General features: G+C 33.0%; 2 protein-coding genes across 2 annotated transcripts; both read right to left on the minus strand.

The window, feature by feature from the left end:
• Positions 1–3,706: 3,706 nt before the first annotated feature.
• On the minus strand, positions 3,707–9,282 carry bco2b (beta-carotene oxygenase 2b). Its single transcript, XM_051128656.1, has 12 exons — positions 9,219–9,282; positions 8,943–9,141; positions 8,653–8,864; positions 8,454–8,569; positions 6,457–6,559; positions 6,209–6,337; positions 5,725–5,885; positions 5,452–5,619; positions 4,455–4,592; positions 4,149–4,331; positions 3,946–4,056; positions 3,707–3,855 (listed from the first exon to the last, which is right to left on the minus strand). The coding sequence occupies exons 1-12, from the start codon at positions 9,244–9,246 to the stop codon at positions 3,739–3,741; spliced, it is 1,665 nt and encodes a 554-aa protein (XP_050984613.1). The 5' UTR covers positions 9,247–9,282; the 3' UTR covers positions 3,707–3,738.
• Positions 9,283–16,531: 7,249 nt separating this feature from the next.
• sdhdb (succinate dehydrogenase complex, subunit D, integral membrane protein b) lies at positions 16,532–22,546 on the minus strand. Its single transcript, XM_051128666.1, has 4 exons — positions 22,431–22,546; positions 21,858–21,968; positions 21,200–21,350; positions 16,532–17,579 (listed from the first exon to the last, which is right to left on the minus strand). The coding sequence occupies exons 1-4, from the start codon at positions 22,477–22,479 to the stop codon at positions 17,414–17,416; spliced, it is 477 nt and encodes a 158-aa protein (XP_050984623.1). The 5' UTR covers positions 22,480–22,546; the 3' UTR covers positions 16,532–17,413.
• Positions 22,547–23,125: the final 579 nt, after the last annotated feature.

A 23,125-nucleotide genomic window follows, 5' to 3' on the forward strand; every position in this document is an offset into this window, starting at 1 on the left:
TTACTTAGTACAACTTAACATTTCAAGTTGACTAAACTTATTTGAGTTGACTGAACATAAAATTTTAAGGCATTATTTTAAGCTGACTCAACAAATTGTGTTTTTTGTTTTTTACAGTGTACATTCTGAATATACACTTAGAAAGTCTTACAGTTTTGTGGATGTTACCGAAAGACCAGGCAATAGTCAGGTGACTATAATTAAACAGAAAACTGAGATGCCATACAGCATTTGACCACTGGATTTACAGAAATCATTTACATTTTAAGAAGTGTTTTCTCAACATTTCAACATTGCATCAACTACTGATGAACACATTCTTTTTAATTTGAATTATCATTCAGTTGGTTATTTAACCATGTATGACTATGTCTTTCGAAGGATTTTGTCACATTTAAATGCACAGATTATTTCTTATTTACATTTAATGCATAGCCAAACTTTTTTTGGTCAGCAAACCTCTTTCACCCAATGTATTTACTTAAACTACCCCTACACATTTACATGTTCATGGTTCTGTGATGTTGATAAATGGTCACATGACATGCAGGTGTTTTATTTTGATTAATGTTATTTTATTTTATTTTATTTTATTTATTACATTTTTATAATTTAATTAATTGTTAAATCATAAACTCCCTGCAGTTCCTTGACATAATGTAATGCACTTTGTGTTGTTAATAACAATGAACAGAATATATTTTCTTACTCGTTGCATTTTGTATCAAAATGGTACAAGATTGTCCTATTTAAATCAGTGTGATAAAGTTAGGTCCAACTAGAGTTAGGTCAAAAGTAATCTAAAAGTAGTCTGATTATATTACCTAAAATGTGTAATGGATTACGTCACTAACTGCAATTTTTGTCATGTAATTTGTAAACAGTAACAGATTACAATTTTCAAGTCATCTACCCAGTACTGTAAATGGCATATAATGTTTTTGTTGTAGTAAAATATTTTTTGATCAAAATTGAAAAACACCTTAAAGCTACCATGCTAAAAGGTCAAAGGTGACAGGCCGTAATTGGATCTTTAAATATGGATTAACATTTAGACTTTCATTAAACAGTAGTTTGTATTATTATTAAAAACAAATGAATTGCTATAAAGTCAAAACATCATTATTGTGTTTGTTTAGATATTCATGAAAATGTCACAAGAAATCTGGTTCCAATACCAAAAAATATGTGCCATTTATAAAGGATTCTTTACAGAAAATTGATTAAATAATAATAATAATAATAATAAAACCTGCCTGAAGACTTGGGTTCAGGAAAAAAATGGCCTTTACATAAGGTTTAAATCAAATGAGATACGACCACAATATCCTTGTAATTACATATTTTGCAGGATCTTTTCATCATCTGGTGAGCTCATTGCCTGGTTTTGAGTTTATAGTTGTCCAAAACCCCCATCTGCTGGTCAGAATTTGTAAAGGCATTATATATTTTTATGTATGCCTAATCTTGGCACTAATACAGCATCGGAGTCTTACGTGGTGTTTACATACTATGGGGGCGATAGAGTTGTACCCTCAGTACAGTATAGAACATTTGCGCGCGTTTTCTGTGAGCGCGCGATTATTGACCGTTCAAAAGCGACGGTTGGTGAGTGAGGTGAACTGAATTGCATTTAAGTTTATCGACGGCTACTGACTTTCTAGTATTTATTTTAGTTTCTCAAACACCTGGTATTCTATTATCAACTAATATCCTTTTTGTCAGAGATATTGGTTTTATGTAAGTAAGTTTTATCACTTAATTTAATTAAAAAGTCAAACACCGCAGCTGTTGTGTAACAAACTTGTGGCGACAGGTGAGGTCCGTTATTGAAACAAGTTAAACATACCCAGATATTTGTTCCAACATCCATTCGGCTATGTTTAAGAAGGGTTTGTTGACTTTAACGTAGGAATAGTGTTTTTTTATTTTTTTTTAATCACAACTGTTTTTTTTTCAGTCACATGAAAGTAAAGCAAAATGACACAACGCAGTCTCGAAAGCACTAAAGAGGCGGTCAGAGGAACAGAAATGAAAAGGTCTCAGGCGAAAATACGTGAGGTGATTATTTTGAGTCTGTCATGAAGAGAATTGATATCATGAAAGAAATTCAGAGTCACAAATAACAGCCAGTTGTTACGTTCTGTTTAGTTTTCCTGCTAGCTTGATTTGTTTACTAATGCTCACAAATATACATGTAGGTTGAAAATGCACCAATTTCTGAGACATCTCCAGCAAAAAAGATGAAGGCACAGCAGTTCAGATCAGCAGCTGGAGACATGTCTTATGGGTTTGAAATTGCATTAGCAGGCAAGTCCTGGTTTTTCTCTTTTATGCTGTCAAATCAATTAAATAACACTTTTTATTAATTATAATAAATACAGTTTAAGTCAAAAGTTTGCACACACCTTGCAGAATCTACAAATGTTAATTAGGGATCATACAAAATGCATGTTATTTTTTCATTTAGTACTTACCTGAAGATATTTCACATAAAAGATTTTTTGTTTAGTGATAGTTGTTCATGAGTACCTTGTTTGTCCTGAACAGTGAAACTGCCTGCTGTTCTTCAGAAAAATCTATGAGATCTGAAGGATTTTTCTGAGGAACAGTGGGCAGTTTAACTGTTCAGAACAAACAAGGGACCCATGAACAACTGTTACCAAACAAAATTAATTAATAAAAAACACACAGCTGTGGATCACTCAGGTAACAACACAGTATTAAGAATCAAGCGTATGTAAACTTTTGAACAGGGTCATTTTTATAAATTCAACTATTATTTTCTTACTTGTGGCTATATGTAAATGTCTTTTATTTTAAAAAATCTTATTCAGGTCAGTACTAAATAAAAAATAACATACATTCTGGCACAATAATTAACATTTTGCAGATTCTGCAAGCATGTAAACTTTTGACTTCAGTTGTGAGGTTGTGTATGACAGCTATTTTAGTTACCTCATGTTTTAAGCAATTATTTAGACTTTATAGACTTTAGCTTGCAAGGCACATTATTCATTTTTCTGTATGTATTTTCATTTTAGAGGCTAACCGAGAGGTCAGTATCCTCTTTTCCAAGTACTCCGAGGTCTTGAGGTAACTGGATGAATTTGTATGCCACCCCTGTGTCTCATCAGTAATAGATCTATAAGATTTACACTCAAACATTAATTTTACATGTTATCTTTTAAGGGAAAGAGCTGCTGTGGACGCTTCACAGCTTGGAGAACTGGAGGATATACTTACTGAAGCCAGGAGCTTGGAATGTCATCTTAAAGAGAAGAAAGAACACCTGAGACGATCTTTGGCTTTGATCTCTGACAAACTACAAGGATAGGTTCAGTTCTTTTCAGTGGTGTTATTTGATTCACATAATACGTCTCATTTGCTCTACAAGCATCAGTTCATAAGACGCTGTTAAAATGTTGATTATACTTGTTCATATTATACTTACAGTTTACAATAATAGAAAAATAGGTGTTATGCTGAAATAAAGCTGGTATGAGGTGACAATCACAATCTGTAGTGACAAAAACAACTGCATATGTATACAAGCATTTGTATTTATTTTAATAAATTCTTTTAGTAGACATTATTTAAATTTGCACTTAATGAAATTATATAATACAAGTTATTAATTCAAGGGAGAAAACAACACAAGTAGAAAAGAAAAAGTAGGTTATTCAGAGGCAGCTTGATCATCTTAGTAAACATTTGGACTTTTTAAAAAAAAGTCTCTCAGTGTCTATTTTGGAAAGTTCCATGGAATCCATATGGGATGTTGATAGGTACCTCAGCGCGGCCCAATTCTTCGAATGTTTTTGCATCCAGCACCAGAAGGAAGGTGCTCTTGTCCTAGAGGGACAATTGCTCATTAGTCAAGCCTCATTTTTGGAAAGCTAACAAGCAATATTTGATACCACTGAGAAACACATCGTGTTATACCTGATTCGGGGTGATGACCACGGACAGAATGACTCCATCATCCTCTTCTACAGCACCAGGTGATGAGACAAAGATTGGTTCTGAGGGATACATGCCTGCATGTTTCCACACCTGTCATAAGTTGAAATATTAGTTCAGATGACTAAACATTAAAAGTCACTGACACAATTTTAGCATGCATTAATTTAATACTTATAAATAACCTTTATTTGTTTGCCTTGAAGGTCCATTTTAATGAGGGAGTCTCCAACCAGGTGTCTGAAGCCACATCCGTAGAAGTAACGGTAGGGACGGGAATTGCACATTGAATAGTTGATGTGTGGGAATTCCAGACCTCCATATTTATGGAGATCATCACCATGAAGATCTTCATGTGTGCAAAACACCTGCATAAATACACATGGACAATCATTTACAATACATGATATTATAGCAAACCATTAATATTTTTTAATAGTATGTAGATAAATTAGACCAAAAAAAAAAAAACGTTATCCACAAAAAACAACCTTATTCTGGTCTGTCTTGATGGCTGTCGCAGTGCTCTTTAAGCGGGTGTTGAGGTTTTGCCCACAGGGTGTATGACTGTCCACATTCAATGGCAGGACAAAGCGGCGAGGGAACACTCTGCACATTGTGTTGTATACCTAGCAAAAAAAAAAAAAAAAAAATTTAACACTTTAAGTACATCGAATATTTTCACTCAGAAATTGGAAATAAATTTTGCAAGTATTTACAAAGAATAGGCAAGTAACAAGTTTCAAGACTGAAATTGTATTTTCTTGTAAAACATACTCCAATAATCTTTGTTGCATTTACAACTTCGAAAAATAATTTTTCATAGTCTAGTTATCTGGAAAAAAGATGTATTTACACATATACTGCCAATCAAAAGTTTTTAAACAGTAAGAGTTTTTAAGTTTTTAAAAAAGTGTCTTCTGCTCACCAAGCCTAGATTTATTTGACCCAAACTACAGCAAAAACATTAAAATTGTGAAATATGTGTACTATTTAAAATAAATGTTTTCTATTTGAATATATTTTAAAATGTAATTTATTCCTGTGATTTCAAACCTGAATTTTTAGCATCATTACTCCAGTCACATGAACCTGCAGAAATCATTCTAATATTCTGAATTGCTGCCCAAAAAACATTATTATTATGTTGAAAACAGCTGAGAAGATTTTTTTCAGGTTTCTTTGATGAATAGAAAATTCAGAAGAACAGCATTTATCTGAAATACATTTTTTTTGTAACATTATAAATGTCTTTATCATCACTTTTGATCAGTTTAAAAATTTAGCTTTGATCACAGGAATAAAGTACATTTAAAAATACATTCAAATAGAAAGCAGTTAGTAAAAATATTTCACAATATTACTGCTTTCTCTTTATTTTGGATCAAATAAATGCAGGCTTGGTGAGCAGAACCAACATGAAAAATCTTACTATTCAAAAAGTTTTTACTGGTAGTGTAGAATTTACCTGTAGAAGTAAGGTTTTACCTCATCTAGAGCATCTCCAGACTTTTTTAGATTCTGAATCAGGTAGTTGTTAATTGCTTGACCATCATCAGAGCAGCACATGTCCATGATTAAGAAACCATTGTCTTCGTAACAGTTTATCTGATGGAAGGTTGACAGTGCCTTTGCGCAATATTTGATGAGGCTCAGCTGTGACCAAAGCAGAATCATTGCAAAATGAGTTATACAAAATAACATGAAAACATCATGTAAGAAAAAATGTGGATGCAGTGTGGAGTTATCAGCAGTAGTTACCTTTCCAGTGTGTTTATTGATTACATGGAAAACTGTGTTTCGTTTGGGGTCCCAGTATACACCCTCATTAATCCCCTTTCCACGCAGTTTGCCAGTCACAATCTTCAAGAGATCCATTTTGATTGGCTGCTCGATGAATACCACATAGTTCTCCGACATGGCTGCAAAAACAATGTCATATTTTTAGACATATATTAAAAAAAGGATATCTGTTGATGCTGTTCTTTTGAACTTTCTAGTCATGAAATAATACTGAAAAAAGTATATTTTCACAAAAACATTTCTTAAGCACCGAATCAGCATATTAAAGACTGGAGTAATGACTGTTGAAACTTGCTTAATTACATTTTTTTAAAAAAATACATATAATTAATATATTTAAAAATCTTACAAACCCCATGCATTTCTATACAATATTTGAAATAAAGGCTAAATGTATACAGTAAGCTTACTATTTTTAAGTGTGTAGGCATTGCTCACTTACCAAAGCTGTGATAGTAGGATGGTCTGGATTTGTCCTCTGAGGGGATTGAACACACAACTGAGGCTCCTTCCAAAGTATCACTGGGATTCACCTTCTTTGACGGCACCATTATTATGTTGTAGAAAGCGCCTTAAGATGAAATTAGAATAACAATTCTTATCTTCTGTGTTCAACTCATTAAACACTTTTAAACATTTGTTCAATTCAGTCAGTGTGATTTTTTTTTTAGATTTAAACTGCTGACGAACCTTTTCGAGTGTAAGAGTTGCCCATGTTGTATGTGGTTCCATCAGGATCCATATGAGGGTGAGCTGTGGCTCCATTAACAGCAACAAATTTACTCCAGTCCACCTAAATGAAGCAATTTACACATTTCAGCTTCAGTTTGTTCTCCATAGAGACATACTTTATACATTTTTAAAAACCATAATTAGTAGGGCTGGGTAAAAACACTGATTTTTCAATTTTATCCCAAGAATCAATTAGTCTAGCCTGTTTTCAGTTAATGAAAGGAATATTGTAACGTGCCTACCATCCAAAAAATCACAATAAGCTTTGTGCTTTGGTACTTTTGATATGAAACAAAGTCACATTTCAAATTCTGTTCATTTTATTACAATATTCAAACAATAAATGCCATTTTGGCACTTTTTAATGTGGAGTGACAGATCACTGTAGCGCCTTAGAACAAGAACTCCACTTTGATACCAGTTTCAGCACGAAATAAATGAGTATTATAATAAAATAAAATTAATTAAACAAACTATTAAATGAACTTACTGAAATCCATATCTTATCTCATGTAATTGCTCAATCAGTGTTTCAACCACGGAAAGACGGCAATAACAGCTTGTAAACAATATGTTACGTAACATCACATTTACCTCAGAAAAAAACACACTGGATTAACATAAAGTCGTTAGTCATCTAGAAAAGTTTTGTGTATTTTTATCCAAAATACAACAAAAACAGTGAAATATTGTTACTATTTAAAATTATTCCAGAACTTATTCCTGTGATCAAAGCTAATTTTTTAAGCATCATTACTCCAGTCTTCAGTGTCACATCTAATATGCACATTTGCTATTGAAGAAAGATTTATTATTATTATTTATTCAGCAAGGAATGCTTTAAATTGGTCAGATGTGATGATAAAGACATTTATAATGTTACAAAAGATTTCTATTTCAGATAAATGCTGTTCTTCTGAACTCTTTTATTCATCAAAGAAATCTTAAAAAACTCTACTCAGCTGTTTTCAACATAATAATAATAAATGTTTTTTGAGCAGCAAATCAGAATATTAGAATAACTTTAGATGCATGATGTGACTGCAGTAATAATGGTAGAAATTCAGCTTTGAAATCACAAGAATAAATTACATTTTAAAATATATTCAAATATAAAGCAGTTATTTAAAATAGTAAAAATATTTTAAAAATTTTACTGTTTTCGGTGTACTTTGGATCAAATAAATGCAAGCTTGGTGAGCAGAAGAGACTTCTTTAAAAAACATTGCAAATCGTACTGTTCGAAAACTTTTGACTGCTTCTGTATTTATAACATTTTCATTACAATTTTTACTGTTCTTCAATGTTTAATAAAGCAATAATGCCCCAAGAAGCCATAGTTTACAGTGAATTTATAACAGCTAAGGGGTGTTGTTAGGCACGACATGAAGCGGAGCCCTCTTAAACCCTCTTTGCTTTTATGAAATGGTTTTTCCATATACGTAGTAAGGTTTCACAAAAGAAAACAGAGCAAATAAAGTGTACTAATATAAATAAAAACAGTATTCTTCCACCAAACAATATAGTTCCTCAGAAACAGTTGTGGTTGCAACAAAGTGGTTGCCAAACAACACACAGAAGTAAACAAAGGTGTATGTTTGTAGAGTCATTTACAACAGCTTTGAATGCGGCTCAACCAATCAGAATCAAGGATCAGAACTACTCATTTTTACTTAAGATTTTATGACAGACACCATTTAAATGTTTATATTTAAAAAACAAATGGAGTATAAATATAATTATGTAATTGTAACTTTATTATAAAAACTTCAACATTAGCCTTTAGTGTTATGACTAATGTATTACCAACTGACAGCATTATTTGAGAGATTTTTTTTCCTTGAGTAAATTTAGAATGTACTGTACCTGATATATGTCCAAAATAATCTATATTGAATTGAAACGTAAACTTGTGAAATTTGTGTCAAAACCCAACCCTAATAATTAGTATGTACCTTTTCTTTCGTTTCCAGTGTCTGTGGGTCTATTTTGTGCATGAAGTTGGTCTCTGTGCTGACATAGTAGTCTCCTTTATACTGGACAAAGCTCACATTGGCATTGTCAGTAGGCTCTGTGGGAAGAGAGGGATGACAAGCTCACATATGCAGAACATATTCAGACCACTTCAGTCAGAACCAAAATCTTCACACTCACTCGGCAGCTCAAAGCGCGAGAGGAAGCGCTGGAAGAAGTTCTTGCATGGGTCTGGCATGGCAATCGTGCCGAATTCAGACACCATAATGCGGTTATGCTCAAGGTTTTCCTTGTAGCAATCACTGTTGAGAAAGCGGCTCATGTACGTCACCTTTCCATCCTCAATGTGGAATTGGTGCAAAAGCGCCATGCCATCAAACCAGTGGTTGAAACTGAGAAGCAAACACAACGTCTCATTTACTTTGCTTCGATAATCTGTTATGTTCTTAAGGAACTCAGATGATACTCACCTGCTTCTTCCGATCTCAAACTTTCCAGGTCCATTCCTGAGGAAATTACCTTTGATCCAGGAGGGGATGTTACCTGTGATTGTAGTTGTGATAGGCTCTGGGGTTTCATCTGCAGAACACACCAGATTCTCAATGCACGGCAGACCGTGCACATCAGTGAAGTGTTGCTCTTTATTCTGTGAGCTGGTCTTTTTCCAGCCTGTGGGGGAAAGAAGAATTTCAGATCTGAAGTTGTGCACTACGTACATCGAATCTGTGATTAGAAAAGTAACCTACCAGAAGTGCTACTGTTCATAGAAGACATTCTGGTCTGCTTGTGATGGCTTGCTGAAGTGAAACGTTTCTGGAGACTCCCTTGTCTCCCTCTGCTAACTGGACTCTCTTATAAAGATATCTGTTGGGTCACATGGTGCTTATGCAATACCACATCACAGACACCAACAACTGAAGTTATTTGCCTAAATTACTTTGATAAGAATGGTATGTTTGAATACAGTACAGGGTTACGCTAAGTTCATCAACTGAACTAATTAACTAATTCATTTCTTGGAGTGCGCAACACATTTATATATAAATAAATACAGAAACTGAACATATGTCAATATACCATTCAGTATGTAATGCATATGTATTTTAATAATAACACAGCTGGTGTTATTTTTATTAGAAAAATTAATCATTTGAAATCAATGTAATGGGTCTGGGAAATTCCAGTCAGCAGTAAGTGATGTAACTATATCCTCACTTCAACTCAAACTTTAGAAAGAAAGCAGTAATAACTCTGAAATCTTAATGTTATGGGGAAAATTTCATTGGCCTTACCATAAAATCTAATAATCAAAGCAGCGACCCTGAACCACAGACTTTCATTGAATTCAAGTTTTAATTATTTCAGTATTTCAATATTTATTTTAATATTAAATATATCAATATAAATATACACTCTGTAGCGTTCAGCTAATTAATTTTTAACATTGTTATAGTTTTATTTATATATTTTGTTTAAAAAACAAACAAACATCTGCAACAGTTTGCAATATCCATATGCTTTCGCTCTCAATTCAAACTCAAACTCATATACATCTTAACAGGTTTGTATAAACCAATTAAAACTGAAATGATAATTCTACGTACTATACATTGTTTGAAAGTTATTCACAAACATCTAACGAATATTTCAGGGATATTATAAACATTTTAGCTAATGTTGGTATAGTATTATGTTAGCTACAATTGGTTCTTAACTTCATAAAAAAGTAAATTACACTAAAAATCATAGATCTATGGTTAAAAAAAAATGTTTAAAAAATTCTAAATACACTCTTAAAAATGAAGGTGCCTAAAAGGTTCCTCACAGCGATGCCATAGAGGAACTACTGCAGTCAAATGTTCTTTAAAATGGCCATCTCTTTTTTACCTTTTTATAATCTAAAGAACCTTCTTTCACCACAAAGAACCTTTTGTGAAACAGAAAGGTTCTTCAGATGTTAAAGGTTCTTTATGGAACCATTTAGACAAAAATGGTTCTTCTATGGCATCGTGAAGCACCTTTGTGTTTAAGAGTGTAATAAATGACTTATTGGGGTACATTTTGAAAGATAATACTATTCAAAATTTCGCAGTTTAATTAAATGTGTTACTTTGTACTAATTATAACATTTACCACCAATTTATCAGCAAATTTCTGAGTAATAGAAATGACTTAAGTTTATCGTAATTATAGTTTATAATAAATATTTATAAATGTTCAGCAGTACTCCACTTATTATGTGATATTAGGTGCTGTTCAGCATAAATGTGCAAATTAAAAGCAAAAACCCTGACTTTTTACAAAATGCTTGATTGACAGGCGATCTGACCAATCATAATGCCGAATCTGCCATTTTGTCAGATAAACAAATCAGACAGGAGAGTATAGATGAACTTTGGTGGACTTAAAAGAGTAGTTCACTTCCAGAACATTTATAGATAATGTACTCACCCCGTTGTCATCCAAAGTGTTCATGTCTTTCTTTCTTCAGTCATAAAGAAATGTTTTTTGATGAAAACATTTCAGGAATTATCTCCATATAGTGGACTTCAATTTGAACTTCCAAAATGCAGTTTAAATGCAGCTTTAAAAGGTTCTAAATGATCCCAGCCAAGGAAGAAGGGTCTTATCTAGTGAAACGATCTGTCATTTTCTAAAAAAAATATTTTGACGATTTTGAAGTTGGAGGAGAAATTGAGATGGGAGTTTTCTCCCATAAGTGTATTGACCTGGATTACACAGAGTATGCATGTGCATCAAAGAGCTAGAAAAGACGAGCATTTGAGGTTAAAAAGTATATGCATTTTTTTTGTTGTTGTTGTTAGAAAATGACCTATCGTTTCTCTAGATTTGACCCTGATCATTTAGAGCCCTTTGAAGCTGCATTTAAACTGCAGTTTGGAAGTTCAAACTTGGGGGCACCCTAGAAGTCCACTATATTGAGGACATTCCTGAAATGTTTTCCTCAAGAAACATACATTCTTATCGACTGAAGTTAAAAAGGCATGAACATCTTGGATGACAATGGGGTGAGTACATTATCTGTAAATTCTTGTTCTGGACGTGAACTACACTGTAAAAAACAAAAAACACAATTTGTTGAGTGAGCTTAAAATAATTTGTTACCCTGCTGCCTTAAAATTTTAAGTTTAGTCAACTAAAATAAGTTTAGTCAACTTGAAATGTTAAGTTGTACTAAGTAACAACGTAGATATTTGTGTTTGTTAAACTTAAAAGCTGGGTAAGTAACCCAGCTGCCTTAAAATTTTAAGTTGAATCAACTCAAATATCTAAGTTGTCACTTAGTATAATTTAACATTTCAAGTTAAATAAACTTTTTTGGAGTTGACTAAACTTTTACTGAAAATTTTAAGGCAGCCAGGTTACAAATTATTTTAAGTTGACTCAACAAATTGTTTTTTACAGTGTACTCCTTTAAGCTTAAAAAACTGTGTATATTGACGTCTTTCCGTGGTTTAAATTAAATATGTTCAGATGTTCATTCATGTTTATATCTTGCTTTATGTAAATATGCACAGACGATCAGTTCACGTGACAGAGTCAGAGGCAGTGATCTGTCACGACACATTAAGGAGCACAAAATTATTTATTGCTTGAATTTCTTACAAAATTACAACATTTGAAAGCTAAAAGCTTGTTTTATACGAGAGGTTTATATCAGTTTCCTCTTTCCCCCACAATGTATTTTTCACTGCATGAGAATATGATGTGTAGTGTGAGAGCAGCATTGTTTGTCGTACACAGCAACACAGGTTTTTGCAAAGGGTTGTGTCTGATTTAGGTCAGGTCAATTATTTTTGATTTTTAGATTGAACAGACAGTGTTGTAGTGTTGAGTTTTCATCTTGTTCAATAGAAAAAAGTTCTTGTCCCATTTTTAGATCAATCACAGCTACAGTCATTAAAATGCATTATGCATGGGACGAAAATACATAACTCAAATTAAAAAAGGTTAGAAAGTTTAGGGGAAATTACACAATGCCTGGGTCAAATTTCACCCCAACATCCGAAGGACAAAAAATTCATAAAGAAAATGCAGCATTTTGAACCATTACATATTTTTTTCTTTTTTGACAGTTATGCGCATTTCTGCAAGTTTATGTAATGTGAACAATATGCTTATTTCTATGAATACAAAAATGGATGCATGAAATCTTAATGGTCCTAAAATAGGCTTTCAGTTATTTCAGAATATATTCCCTTTTGATTTTGGGAAAGTCCTTTGTTAAAAGTTAAGTACAAAAAAATTCTATGCTTTCTGGGAATTTCCCTTAAAAAACACATTAATTGTGAACTGATGTGACTGATCTTTGTCTTATAGAAATCAGTGGTTCACAAGTCAAAGACTATCCGGTTTAGAAGGATTTGATTGTTTGAGGTTATAATAAGGTGAGCAGCTTGCCTAATGTTCTCACCTTTAGTTTTTATTGATTTATTGATTATTGATTGTTTCTACTGAGGTGAGCCATCATGAGTTTGTTCCAAATCAGTGCAGCGTCAGCCTTGTAAGCTATATGGTCATTACCATATATGGAGTTACATGAAAAATCAGTGACAGTTACTGATTTTGTGATATTGTCCAAACGGAATTTTGTAACATTGAGATTAGCGAAAGCTTATCCATTCCAATTTAAGCTGCTAACATTCACTTCCAACCTTCCAACCTTCTAACGTTGAGTGCAGAACACGTCTCCAAAAGTGACCTCTTTACAAGCAACTCCTTCTGGCTATTGCAGAAAAACATTACATTCTCGAATCGGATGTAAATGGACTAGTATGAAAGTATGAAAAATGTATTGACCTTCTGAACAAAAGCAGCATGTATTTAATTCTGCGCCTGGGAATTTCCATAACAGTGCAGCAGCTGGACAAAAATATGTCTAAACATATCTCCCCTGAGGACACGTCCATGGTTATTAAAGACAGTAAAGCTTGTTAAGTGTTGACTGTCTCTTTTACATGCACATAGCACATGTACGCAGCACATTAAGATCAGGCTTAAAACCGGATAGCTTAACCTCGAAAAGGACAACCTCAAATCACCTCACCACAAAATAGATCCATCATTTGAATGTACAGTAGTCAACATTTTAAGTGGTTAAAAAAAAAATCAAAGTTGTGCTAAGACAAGAACAGGTATTGTTTTGGTTTTAGGACAACTTTGATGAACAGTTTTGATCCACATTAAATGTTGACTACTATAATTTAAAAATGCAAGATACTGTCGGCAAGTGCACCGACATATCGCGGCGTTGCGCTATGGACGTCCCGTGTTTGAATCTTGGCTCAAAGATTTCCGATTCCTCCCCCTCTCCGTTTCCTGTCAGCTTTCCACTATCCTGTCATAATAAAAAAAAAGGCAAGATACACACAGGATGTTTAAACTGTAAATATGACCCGAAATATACACAGTTCTTTCCCATAAGAGTGAGCATGCATTTGTTGATTTTGTGGGTCTGGCTTCGGTCTCATCTGCGTCCAGCTATTTTTTTTACTTTATACTGCAAATTGGTGTGTCTTACCAAATTATTTTAATGTATTGTTCTCATTATGAACACACTGGTTTATTGTGCAAACAGGTTTACCGTTTACTGCAGGTTGTTATTCTTCTGGTTATTTCCCTTTAGCGGCTAATGAACTAAGGTCTTGCCCATAGGCTTACTTCCGCATTGAAGAAAAAGGTGGATAGTCATGGATAATTGTCATTATATAGCATCCAATATCTACCAGTAATCAACCAGCATTGAAAAGATCCAGTTACAGTCGTATTTTAAATCATTGTGAGCATTGTAACGTTGACACCTTTCACAAAATACGTCAGTGATTATCACGAACTGCACAAATACAGTGATCCTAATTTTAAGCTTTAAAACCCTACAGGCCTTACTTCATATGCTTTGGAATTGTCCTGTATTGAAGGATTTTTGGGAATATATAATTGATATATCTTCAAAGGTTATTGGTATCCCAATCAGTTATGATCCTAGAGTTTGGGTATTAGGGGATACTGAGTTATTAGATTTGTCTCATCATAAAAAATAATTCATACTTTTGGCCGGTACAGCTGGGAAAAAATGTATATTAGTGAATTGGAAGTCGACTCTAGAAAACATTGGATCAACAAACTCCTTTCATATTGCACCTCTGAGAAAATCCTTTTCAATGTTAGAAAATCACCAAAATCTTTTGAAAAAAAATGGGGCTCTTTTTTGGAGCATTTACCTTCTCTTATTGCAAAATAACTGAAAGGAATTATTTTTTTTTTTTTTTTTTGTCTTTCTTTGTTTCTGTCTTTCTCTTGTTATTGAAGAAAAATGTTTGTAATGTTTGTTTATACAACATATGTTTTGCTTCACATTACATTTGAAAATAAAACTATAAAAAAAAAACCCTACAGGCCTTATCAGCTAGTTTTAGAGAACGTTTTTAGTTTATTAAACATACTTGAGTTTTTCTTTGAAGTAGCAGTGACTGTGGCAAATTACTACAGACCACTGTGACCACTAAGCACCATCAACAGCAGGTCTTATAGAGACACTTGAAATGACATTAAAACTCAACACTTAAAACTGGAGAATTTTAACATGCACGTTTATGTATTTATCTTTGAACTTTGTTGTAATCAGAGCTGGGTAGTAACTGATTAAATGTAATCTGGATTACGTAATAATATTCCAAAAATTACTTGTACTTGTAATTAGATCCAATTAGATTTTTAAATACTTTTAATCAGACTACAGTTACTTTTTTATTGATTACATGATTACATATGTGGCCCGGGACCACAAAACCAGTCTTACGTTGCATGGGTATATTTGTAGCAATAGCCAACAATACATTGTATGGGTCAAAATGATTTTTTTTTTTTTTTTTTTTTTTTTTTTTTTTGCCGGTCATTAGGATATTAAGTAGAGATCATGTTCTATGAAGATATAGTAAATTTTCTACCATAAATATATAAAAACTTAATTTTTAATTAGTAATATCCATTGCTAAAGACTTCATTTGTACAACTTTAAAGGCGATTTTCTCAATATTTTGATTTTTTTTTTTTTTTTTTTTTTTTTTGCACCCCCAGATTATCTCAGCCAAAACCATACATCAATTGAAAGCTTACTTATTCAGCTTTCAGAACCATTTTTTTTAATGATCACTCAGTGGGTTATTTAACCATTTATTATGCTGCATTCACGCCATGCCGTAATTCCGAGATGAAAACACGTGACATTGTACTCTATCTGAATTATGTGTTTCTATGGCAACACTATCAACGCCAAAGCCCTCACGTGTTCCTGAACTCGTAATTACAACTTGTAAACTCGGAATGTTTTTAAAAGTTCGACTTAAACCAGTTACAGATGTACCACGTGACCACCGTCAGGTTCGTTTTGGCGCTACATAGGCGCTACCTCCGAGTCCGACAACATGGAAAGCTATGAGTAAAATGTCACGTGTTGTCATCTCGGAAAGGCAGCATTACTCTATCTTTGGAAGGCTTGTGTCTTTCTTTCACCTAATAAATTAACTTGCAGTAACCCCTCAGATTTTTAGATAATAAGTTAATAATTATGTGTCCAATTAGTTAATGGTCACATGACATACAGATAAACAAATAAAATATTAAAAAAAAATTGTAATAAGTATTTTATTTTGATTGATGTTATTTTAAAATGAATCATTTTTAATTATTTAATTAATTGATAGCTTTTCTTTAAACTTACAAACCCCAGTTTGGGAAACCTGAATGTCATTAATACCAACAAATAGAATATAATTTCTTTTTCTTAGCATTTTTATATCAATATGGTAAAAGATTATTAAATCTGGAATTATTGCAATTATTACTAGAATTTTTGTCATGTAATTTGGAATCTGTAACGGATTAAAATTTGAAGTAATCTACCCAGCTCTGGCTGTAACACAGTACAGTGGAAAATCCTGTTTGCTCCAAAGAAACATATAATCCAAAAAAAAAAAATAAATAAATAAACAAAATAAAAAATTTACATTTTTACCCAAAGCTTCAATCTGCATAGGAATCTAGTCATACAGATTTATTACACAATTCTCCATAGCACTTTAAACAGACACAAGTGCAGCCAGACTTGATCAAGTTGGAGCATTTTCAGACATGTATAAGAACATGATAACAGGATTTGCAAAATCTGTTCAAATTCTATTCCCATCGAGGTCAGTCATGAAAAATATCTTTATAAACCTTTGATCCAAAACTATCATTACCCACACAAGCTCAGTTATATCTGCTTTGAGTACATCTAAGCAACTTAAAAACAAAAATAAATTGCTTTTAGTGCAAAGCACATCCAATTACAAATTGCCTTTCATTAGCGATTACTTATTTGAGCAGAAATACAGCCATGCAAAGTGTGAAACCAAAATACTGTCAGTGTGACAATTCTCCAGATGTTGTAGTCATTAATGAAGGTACATGTTCAAATACCGGTGTAAATTTAATTCTGCACATGCTGTGATGACATCTTAAGTCAAGATAGATATTGGTTGACAAGAAGACATTATGCAATAAATACGGCCAAGACATTTATTACCTGATCATTTACTTGTAAAAATTTAATATTATTAGCATAATGATTCTTCAAGTTCAAATACATTGACCAGCATCTACTAGCCACAATTAGTTCATTATGCTGCTTCAGAAACACTGATTTTCCCCAGACATGAGAGTTGACGACATGCAGAGATTTACATCTTAAGCAAAAGCTGTGCATGTTGTGAACAAACTGACAACATTAATAATTAAAAACACCTGCAAATCGACACAATGTTGTCAAAAATGATATATTTATAGAATTTACATATAATGTCACAATTGTATACAATAAACTGGAACTCTGATGTTGAAAGCGGATCCCACAGCACCCCCATCCCTCATCTCAGTCCAGTCATTTACTCCACAAAAGGGCCACAGCTTTACAAATCCCCACGTCATGGTAGTTGAAGTAGCACAGGCCGGCGAAGGTGACGGTCGACAGAAGGAAGAGGCCAGCATTAGCCATCTTGACTTTAAAGTCTCCATGAACGTAATCTGTCACAACCTGGCCAAGACCCCTGGAAAACACATAGTAAAATGCAATAATGTCTTTTTCAAAAAAAAAAAAAAAAAAAAAAAAAAAAAAAGACACTGTTTGTTATGGATATTCATGCTAAAGGAATAGTTCACACAAAAATAGTAAAGTGCAAAACAGTTCTAAACATGTTGGCGGATTCTGATGTGAGAAAACTGGGGATGGACTTTTTCCACTGGAAGAAGCGTCATGTATTATGGACTTGTATTGTGGTCAGATGTGACAGTTTAAAGTTAAGTTAAGCCAAGCCTAAGAATAAGAATTTTATGTAGCAAAAAGACTAGTCATTTTCTAAAAATAAATTTATATGCATATACTTTTTAACCACAAATGCTCATCTTGCACTACATCTTCACGCATTACGTAATCACACTGGAAAGGTCACGTGTGGTTAGTTTTTCGTCTGTGTACTCCGGTTCAAAAAGGTAGGGTAGGCCAAAAAAAAACACTCCATCTCATTTTCTCCTCCAACTTCAAAATCGTCTAACATCGTTGTTTTAGGTTTTTTGTAAAGGACATTGCACGTTCGCTTTGTTAAAAAAAAAAAAAAAAAAAAAAAAAAAAACTTTTTTTTTTTTTTTTTTTAAAACCCGTCACTTGTGACCTTTCCAATGTTGACTACGTAATGCGTCAAGTCAAAGATGCAGAGCTAGTGCATAATTAGAATTTGTGGTTAAAAAGTTAATTGTTTGTTTTTTTTTGTTAGATAAGACCCTTATTCCTCCGCTGGGATTGCGTAGAGACTTTCGAAGCCTCATTGAAACTGCAGTTTGGACCTTCAAACAGTTGGCTCCCACTGAAGTCCACTATATGGAGAAAAATCTTGATTTTCTTTTTGACTGAAGTGAGAAAGACATAAACATCTTGGATGACATGGGGTTGAGTAAGTTATCAGCATTTTTTCCTTTAATGAAAGATTTGTTTAATACAAACAAGCAGCTTTTTCACTTCACAAGATGTTGACTGATGGACTGGAGTCGTGTTGATTACTTATGGATTATTGTGATGTTCTCATCAGCTGTTTGGACTCTCATTCTGACGGCACCCATTTACTGCAGGGGATCCATTGGTGAGCAAGTGATGCATGCTAAATTTCTCCAAATCTGTTCTAATGTGAAACAAACTCATCTACATCTGATAGCCTGAGGGTGAGTACATTGTCAGCAAATTTTCATTTTTGGATGAACTATTCCTGCAAATCAACACTTTTTTTCTCCTTTATAATTTTGATATTTCAGCTGTTGGATATTCGATTCATACATTTAAGTACGCTTTCAGTAAACATCCGAGACATGTACCATTGGCTTTCAAAAAGCCAAACATAATCAGTTGTCAGAGCAGGTAAATAATAATGTAATCATAAATAAAGATTACATCACTGCAAACACTGCAAGAAGGTGTTAAAGGACAACAAGCACTAAAACAATCCATTAAATAAAAAAAAATAACATCTTATTGCTATGGAAGCCCATTTCCACCACTGTATTTAAACAATGGTATTGTTAACTAACTAATTAACTATTGTTAATTAACTAACAATGGGCTGTCAGTCGATTAAACGTTTTGAATTAATTAATTACATGATGTTTCAATCAATCTAATTAATTGCAAAATAAAATTGACTGTGAAAATATCAGCAAAAAGATTATTTAAAGCTATTTTTGTGTTAAATGAGAAAGTATCAAGAACACATTAGAAATTGTAGCCATAGAGTTTTTTTTTTTTTTTTTTTTTTTTTTTTGGTTCAACATAGAAGTTATTACACTTAAACATTTAGACCGCAAATGCCTAATATAAACTAAGGAACATAAAAGAAGATAATTTGAGAAACATCTCAGTATTTTTAACAACAGTCTTCAAAATGCCTTCTTTTGAGGGTCAGTAAATGATGACAGAATTTACATTTTTTGGTGAACTATCCCTTTAATGTTTTTATTTTTATTGTTCTTCTTAATATTGTTCTTCTTAACAGCTGTGTTGCTCTGAGACCCGCAACAATTCTGCTGCGGCTTCAAATGTAATATATTCTCTGTAAAATTGAGCAAAAACACATAATATTGTGTTTAAAATATAACAGTATTAACTTCAGTATTAACCTTTTTACTGCACTGTTGTATAAAATCAAATTTAAGCTCATAACAGATCGGGACAAAAATCAGCACTTGTGTCATATTGTTCTTGCTGATATATATAAATATAAAACAAAACACATACAGGGGAGTTGTTGCCCTGCATCATCTGTGTCAACAGTCAACTATGACATACAGGTCTGGGGGCAGGGCCAGTACGTTAACTGCGTTAAAATATTGTAATCCCATAATTTTTTTTAGAACTAATTAAAAGTTAATTAGTTAAACAAATCCCGTGCAACATCTTATCTCACAAATCTGACATTTTTCTCATAATTGCATTACACACACACACACAGTCATAATTCTAATTTATTTTCTCAGAATTGCGTAATATAAACTTGCAATTCTGAAAAAATAAATCACAATTCTGATCTTGTAATTCTGACTTTTTTTTCTCAGAATTGTGAGATATAAACTTGCAATTGCGAGTTATAGTCCAATTTTGAGGGAAAAAAAGACTGATGTGTTCTCAGAATTTTGAGTTTATATCTCACAATTTCGACTTACCTCACAATTGTGTGTTATAAAGTCAGCACATATTAGTCTTTTTCCCCCTCAGAATCTCACAAGTCTGACTTCATAACTCACAATAGCGGGTTTATATCCCACAATCCAGACAAAAAAAGTCAGAATTGTGAGATAAAAAGTCGCAATTACCTTTTTTTTTTATTTTTGTATTCAGTGGCGGAAACAGGCTTCCATATGTTGCAGAAAGAGTATTATTCAAATTAAATAAAACCATTAAAAGAAAAGCCTAAATGCAGTAAAATACAAAATATATCCTTGAGTTTTTGTTTAAATTGTAGTTCAGAATATGTTGCATGCATACAGTAATTTGTAGATATATGATTCTGCTGTATCTATTTATTTTTTTAATGATAACTACAATAAATTATTGGAACGCAACATCCTTTGATGAGCATATTATGACAATAATGCAATACAAATGGATTACAACTTAATGCCCTGATGCATAACTGCTCCAATTTCATAAAACTTTGTTGACTCAGGGTCAATCATTTTTAAAAGCCAGTTTGTTATCACATTTACACCTAAATAAATTTAAAATGCAAGTACCTATGTGACCCAAAAGTAACTAACAGCTTTGCTAAAATTAGAAGTGGCCTTAAGTGCTGGTGTCCACAGGGAGGGTAAATCCTTGCACAAAGGGTGTTACAGCCACCCATGACTTTGCAAACCAAAGCAGACACCTTCATTTTGTGCCAGAAACTATTTTACTGAAATAGTGCAACGCTCAATTGGATCGGACCTGTCAGACTCAAAATTGCAAAGTTAAAACTTCATATGGAATTACAACAGGCACTGACTATACTATATATGGCATCATTTACTGATAAGTGATCGGAATTGTTCCCAACATCTCGCCATAGTTCAGAAAAAAAAAAAAGAAAGACAAAATATATCATTTTGAATATGTCAAGCATTAATTAGAAAACACATTTTCTCTTACCAGTGACCGTGTAGAGTAAGTGCAGCTGCTAAAGAGTAGTCAACAGCAGGGCCGGGGTAATAGTATGCAACGGGTGCCAAGCCCAGAAGAACTATGCTCAGGATCCGCTCTCCTGTCCAGTGCAGAGAAGCAGCTTTGGACCCAGAGCCCGCTGTTTAAAAAATAAAAATAAAAAAAACGTAATCAACAACTGTTACTTCACAAACTGTTACTTCTCTGTCAACATATATTTAGTCTTTCTATGGCACATATCTCCAGCAATCAGACTTTAATAACACTTATTCTACGTATTTAACAATCCTGTATGCAAACAGACGGAAAGAAAATGCTGAAGGCAGCACTGGAAATGTTTGAACTTTACTATGTTTAGTCTGTAGCTCTAAATAACCAGTGTATTTTTCTGTCTTTGCCGGCCATGAACCTGACAGATGGTTAGCAATATCCAGATTCAACATTTACTTTCTATTGCCTATAGCTGTAGTCACCTGTCAATAATCATTTACTTGACTAATGAAAAGATGACTAGATCTAGACTGAATGTTGAAACACTTACATTTCAGACCCAATGAAAAGGCTCTTGTCCAGTCCGAAAGTACTGATAATAAATTATCTTGATTTATGATGTTGCAAAAAACATACAAAATGTAAATTAACTAACCATAGTTGGATGGAGTAGCATGTATCTTTGCTGATATTAAGTATGGACAATCACGATCCTTGTTCTGTACGGCCAAGGGTCTGATGAGGGAGGAAGAGCGAAATAACAGAGCTGTGGAAAGTCACAAGAATAAACAATACAAGAAAACACACGTAATTAAAAGGAAAAGGGATTCAGAATTTGATGTTCATCTGTAACGAATGCTTAGATACGACAAATCATTTAAAATCACAAATAAATTGATAAATTATGAAAAAATATAATTTCTCCTTGCAACCTATACTTTTATACACTAATGAAATTCCCAGCCTCGGTCTTTCTGTGTACGTTATTGCGTTTACCAGCAATCTCGCTTGAATAAAAACAACTGCTTGATTTAGAGAGGGTGAATAGAGGGAACTCAGAAATGAGTGACAGGGTTAAGTTAGCATGCTAGCAGTACGAGTACGCGTACTGATATTATAATCAAACGTCACTAGAAAACGACTTCGTTTACATACTACCTTAAGGCTAAACAACTGTGATACAGGATGAGGTGCAGAGAACAAAAGCATGAAAAACACTCAAACTTACGGCTGACACCTCTGTGGCAAACAGAACTTATACGGACAAGAGCCGCCATGATTCTCACAACCAATCATCCAAGGTCACTGGAATCACCCGGATGTACTAATGCCGCCAGTGACCGGTGTGATGAAATTAACCTTTTCGTGTTAAATATGCTAATATAAATCGATTTAAATATCAAAATATACTAGAATATCTATAGAATTTTAATATATCTCATGAAATCGGTGATTTAGCATTTTTACATTTATTCAGAAATAATAACTCAAGGCGTTACTAATTTGAATAGTAGGTTATATTTAATTTGTGAACTGATGTATAACTGTTCTTTGTAATAGTTCATTTATTTTCGGATCTTCATTCGTCAAAACTCGGTAAACACTGGTCACAGACACGAAGATGTCCCTTTTATTTCACCAAGCTTATTGCTAAGTAAATTAAATTAAATGAAAAAAAAATAATGCTATATATATATATATATATATATAAACAGAATGTATTGTTTTAGATGTGTTATTAATTACAATTATGAAACAAAATCTGTGAAACAAAACTATGGAATTTTATAGTTGATGTGTTACAAATTGCATCACATGTAATAAAAAGACAATGCTTTTAAACAAATGATTAATTTTATTAATCTATGTAACATTTTAACATTGCTTGTTACATTCACTCAACATGTAAACATTCAACAAAGG

The sequence above is a fragment of the Labeo rohita genome, chromosome 15, assembly GCF_022985175.1.
Source record: "Labeo rohita strain BAU-BD-2019 chromosome 15, IGBB_LRoh.1.0, whole genome shotgun sequence".
Lineage (NCBI taxonomy): Eukaryota > Metazoa > Chordata > Actinopteri > Cypriniformes > Cyprinidae > Labeo > Labeo rohita.

Bases quoted from the DNA above. Each gene is read 5' to 3' on its own strand.
- bco2b (XM_051128656.1), bottom strand. From the start codon at position 9,246: ATGTCTTCTATGAACAGTAGCACTTCTG. The intron at 8,865-8,942 runs GTGAGTATCATC...TTTGCTTCTCAG, and splicing joins TTTGAGATCGGAAGAAGCAG to TTTCAACCACTGGTTTGATG. The intron at 4,332-4,454 runs GTTGTTTTTTGT...GTATTTATGCAG, and splicing joins TCAAGACAGACCAGAATAAG to GTGTTTTGCACACATGAAGA.
- sdhdb (XM_051128666.1), bottom strand. From the start codon at position 22,479: ATGGCGGCTCTTGTCCGTATAAGTTCTGTTTGCCACAGAGGTGTCAGC. The intron at 21,351-21,857 runs GTTAGTTAATTT...TTTTTTAAACAG, and splicing joins TGCTACTCCATCCAACTATG to CGGGCTCTGGGTCCAAAGCT. The intron at 17,580-21,199 runs GTAAGAGAAAAT...TGTGTTTTCCAG, and splicing joins CTTACTCTACACGGTCACTG to GGGTCTTGGCCAGGTTGTGA.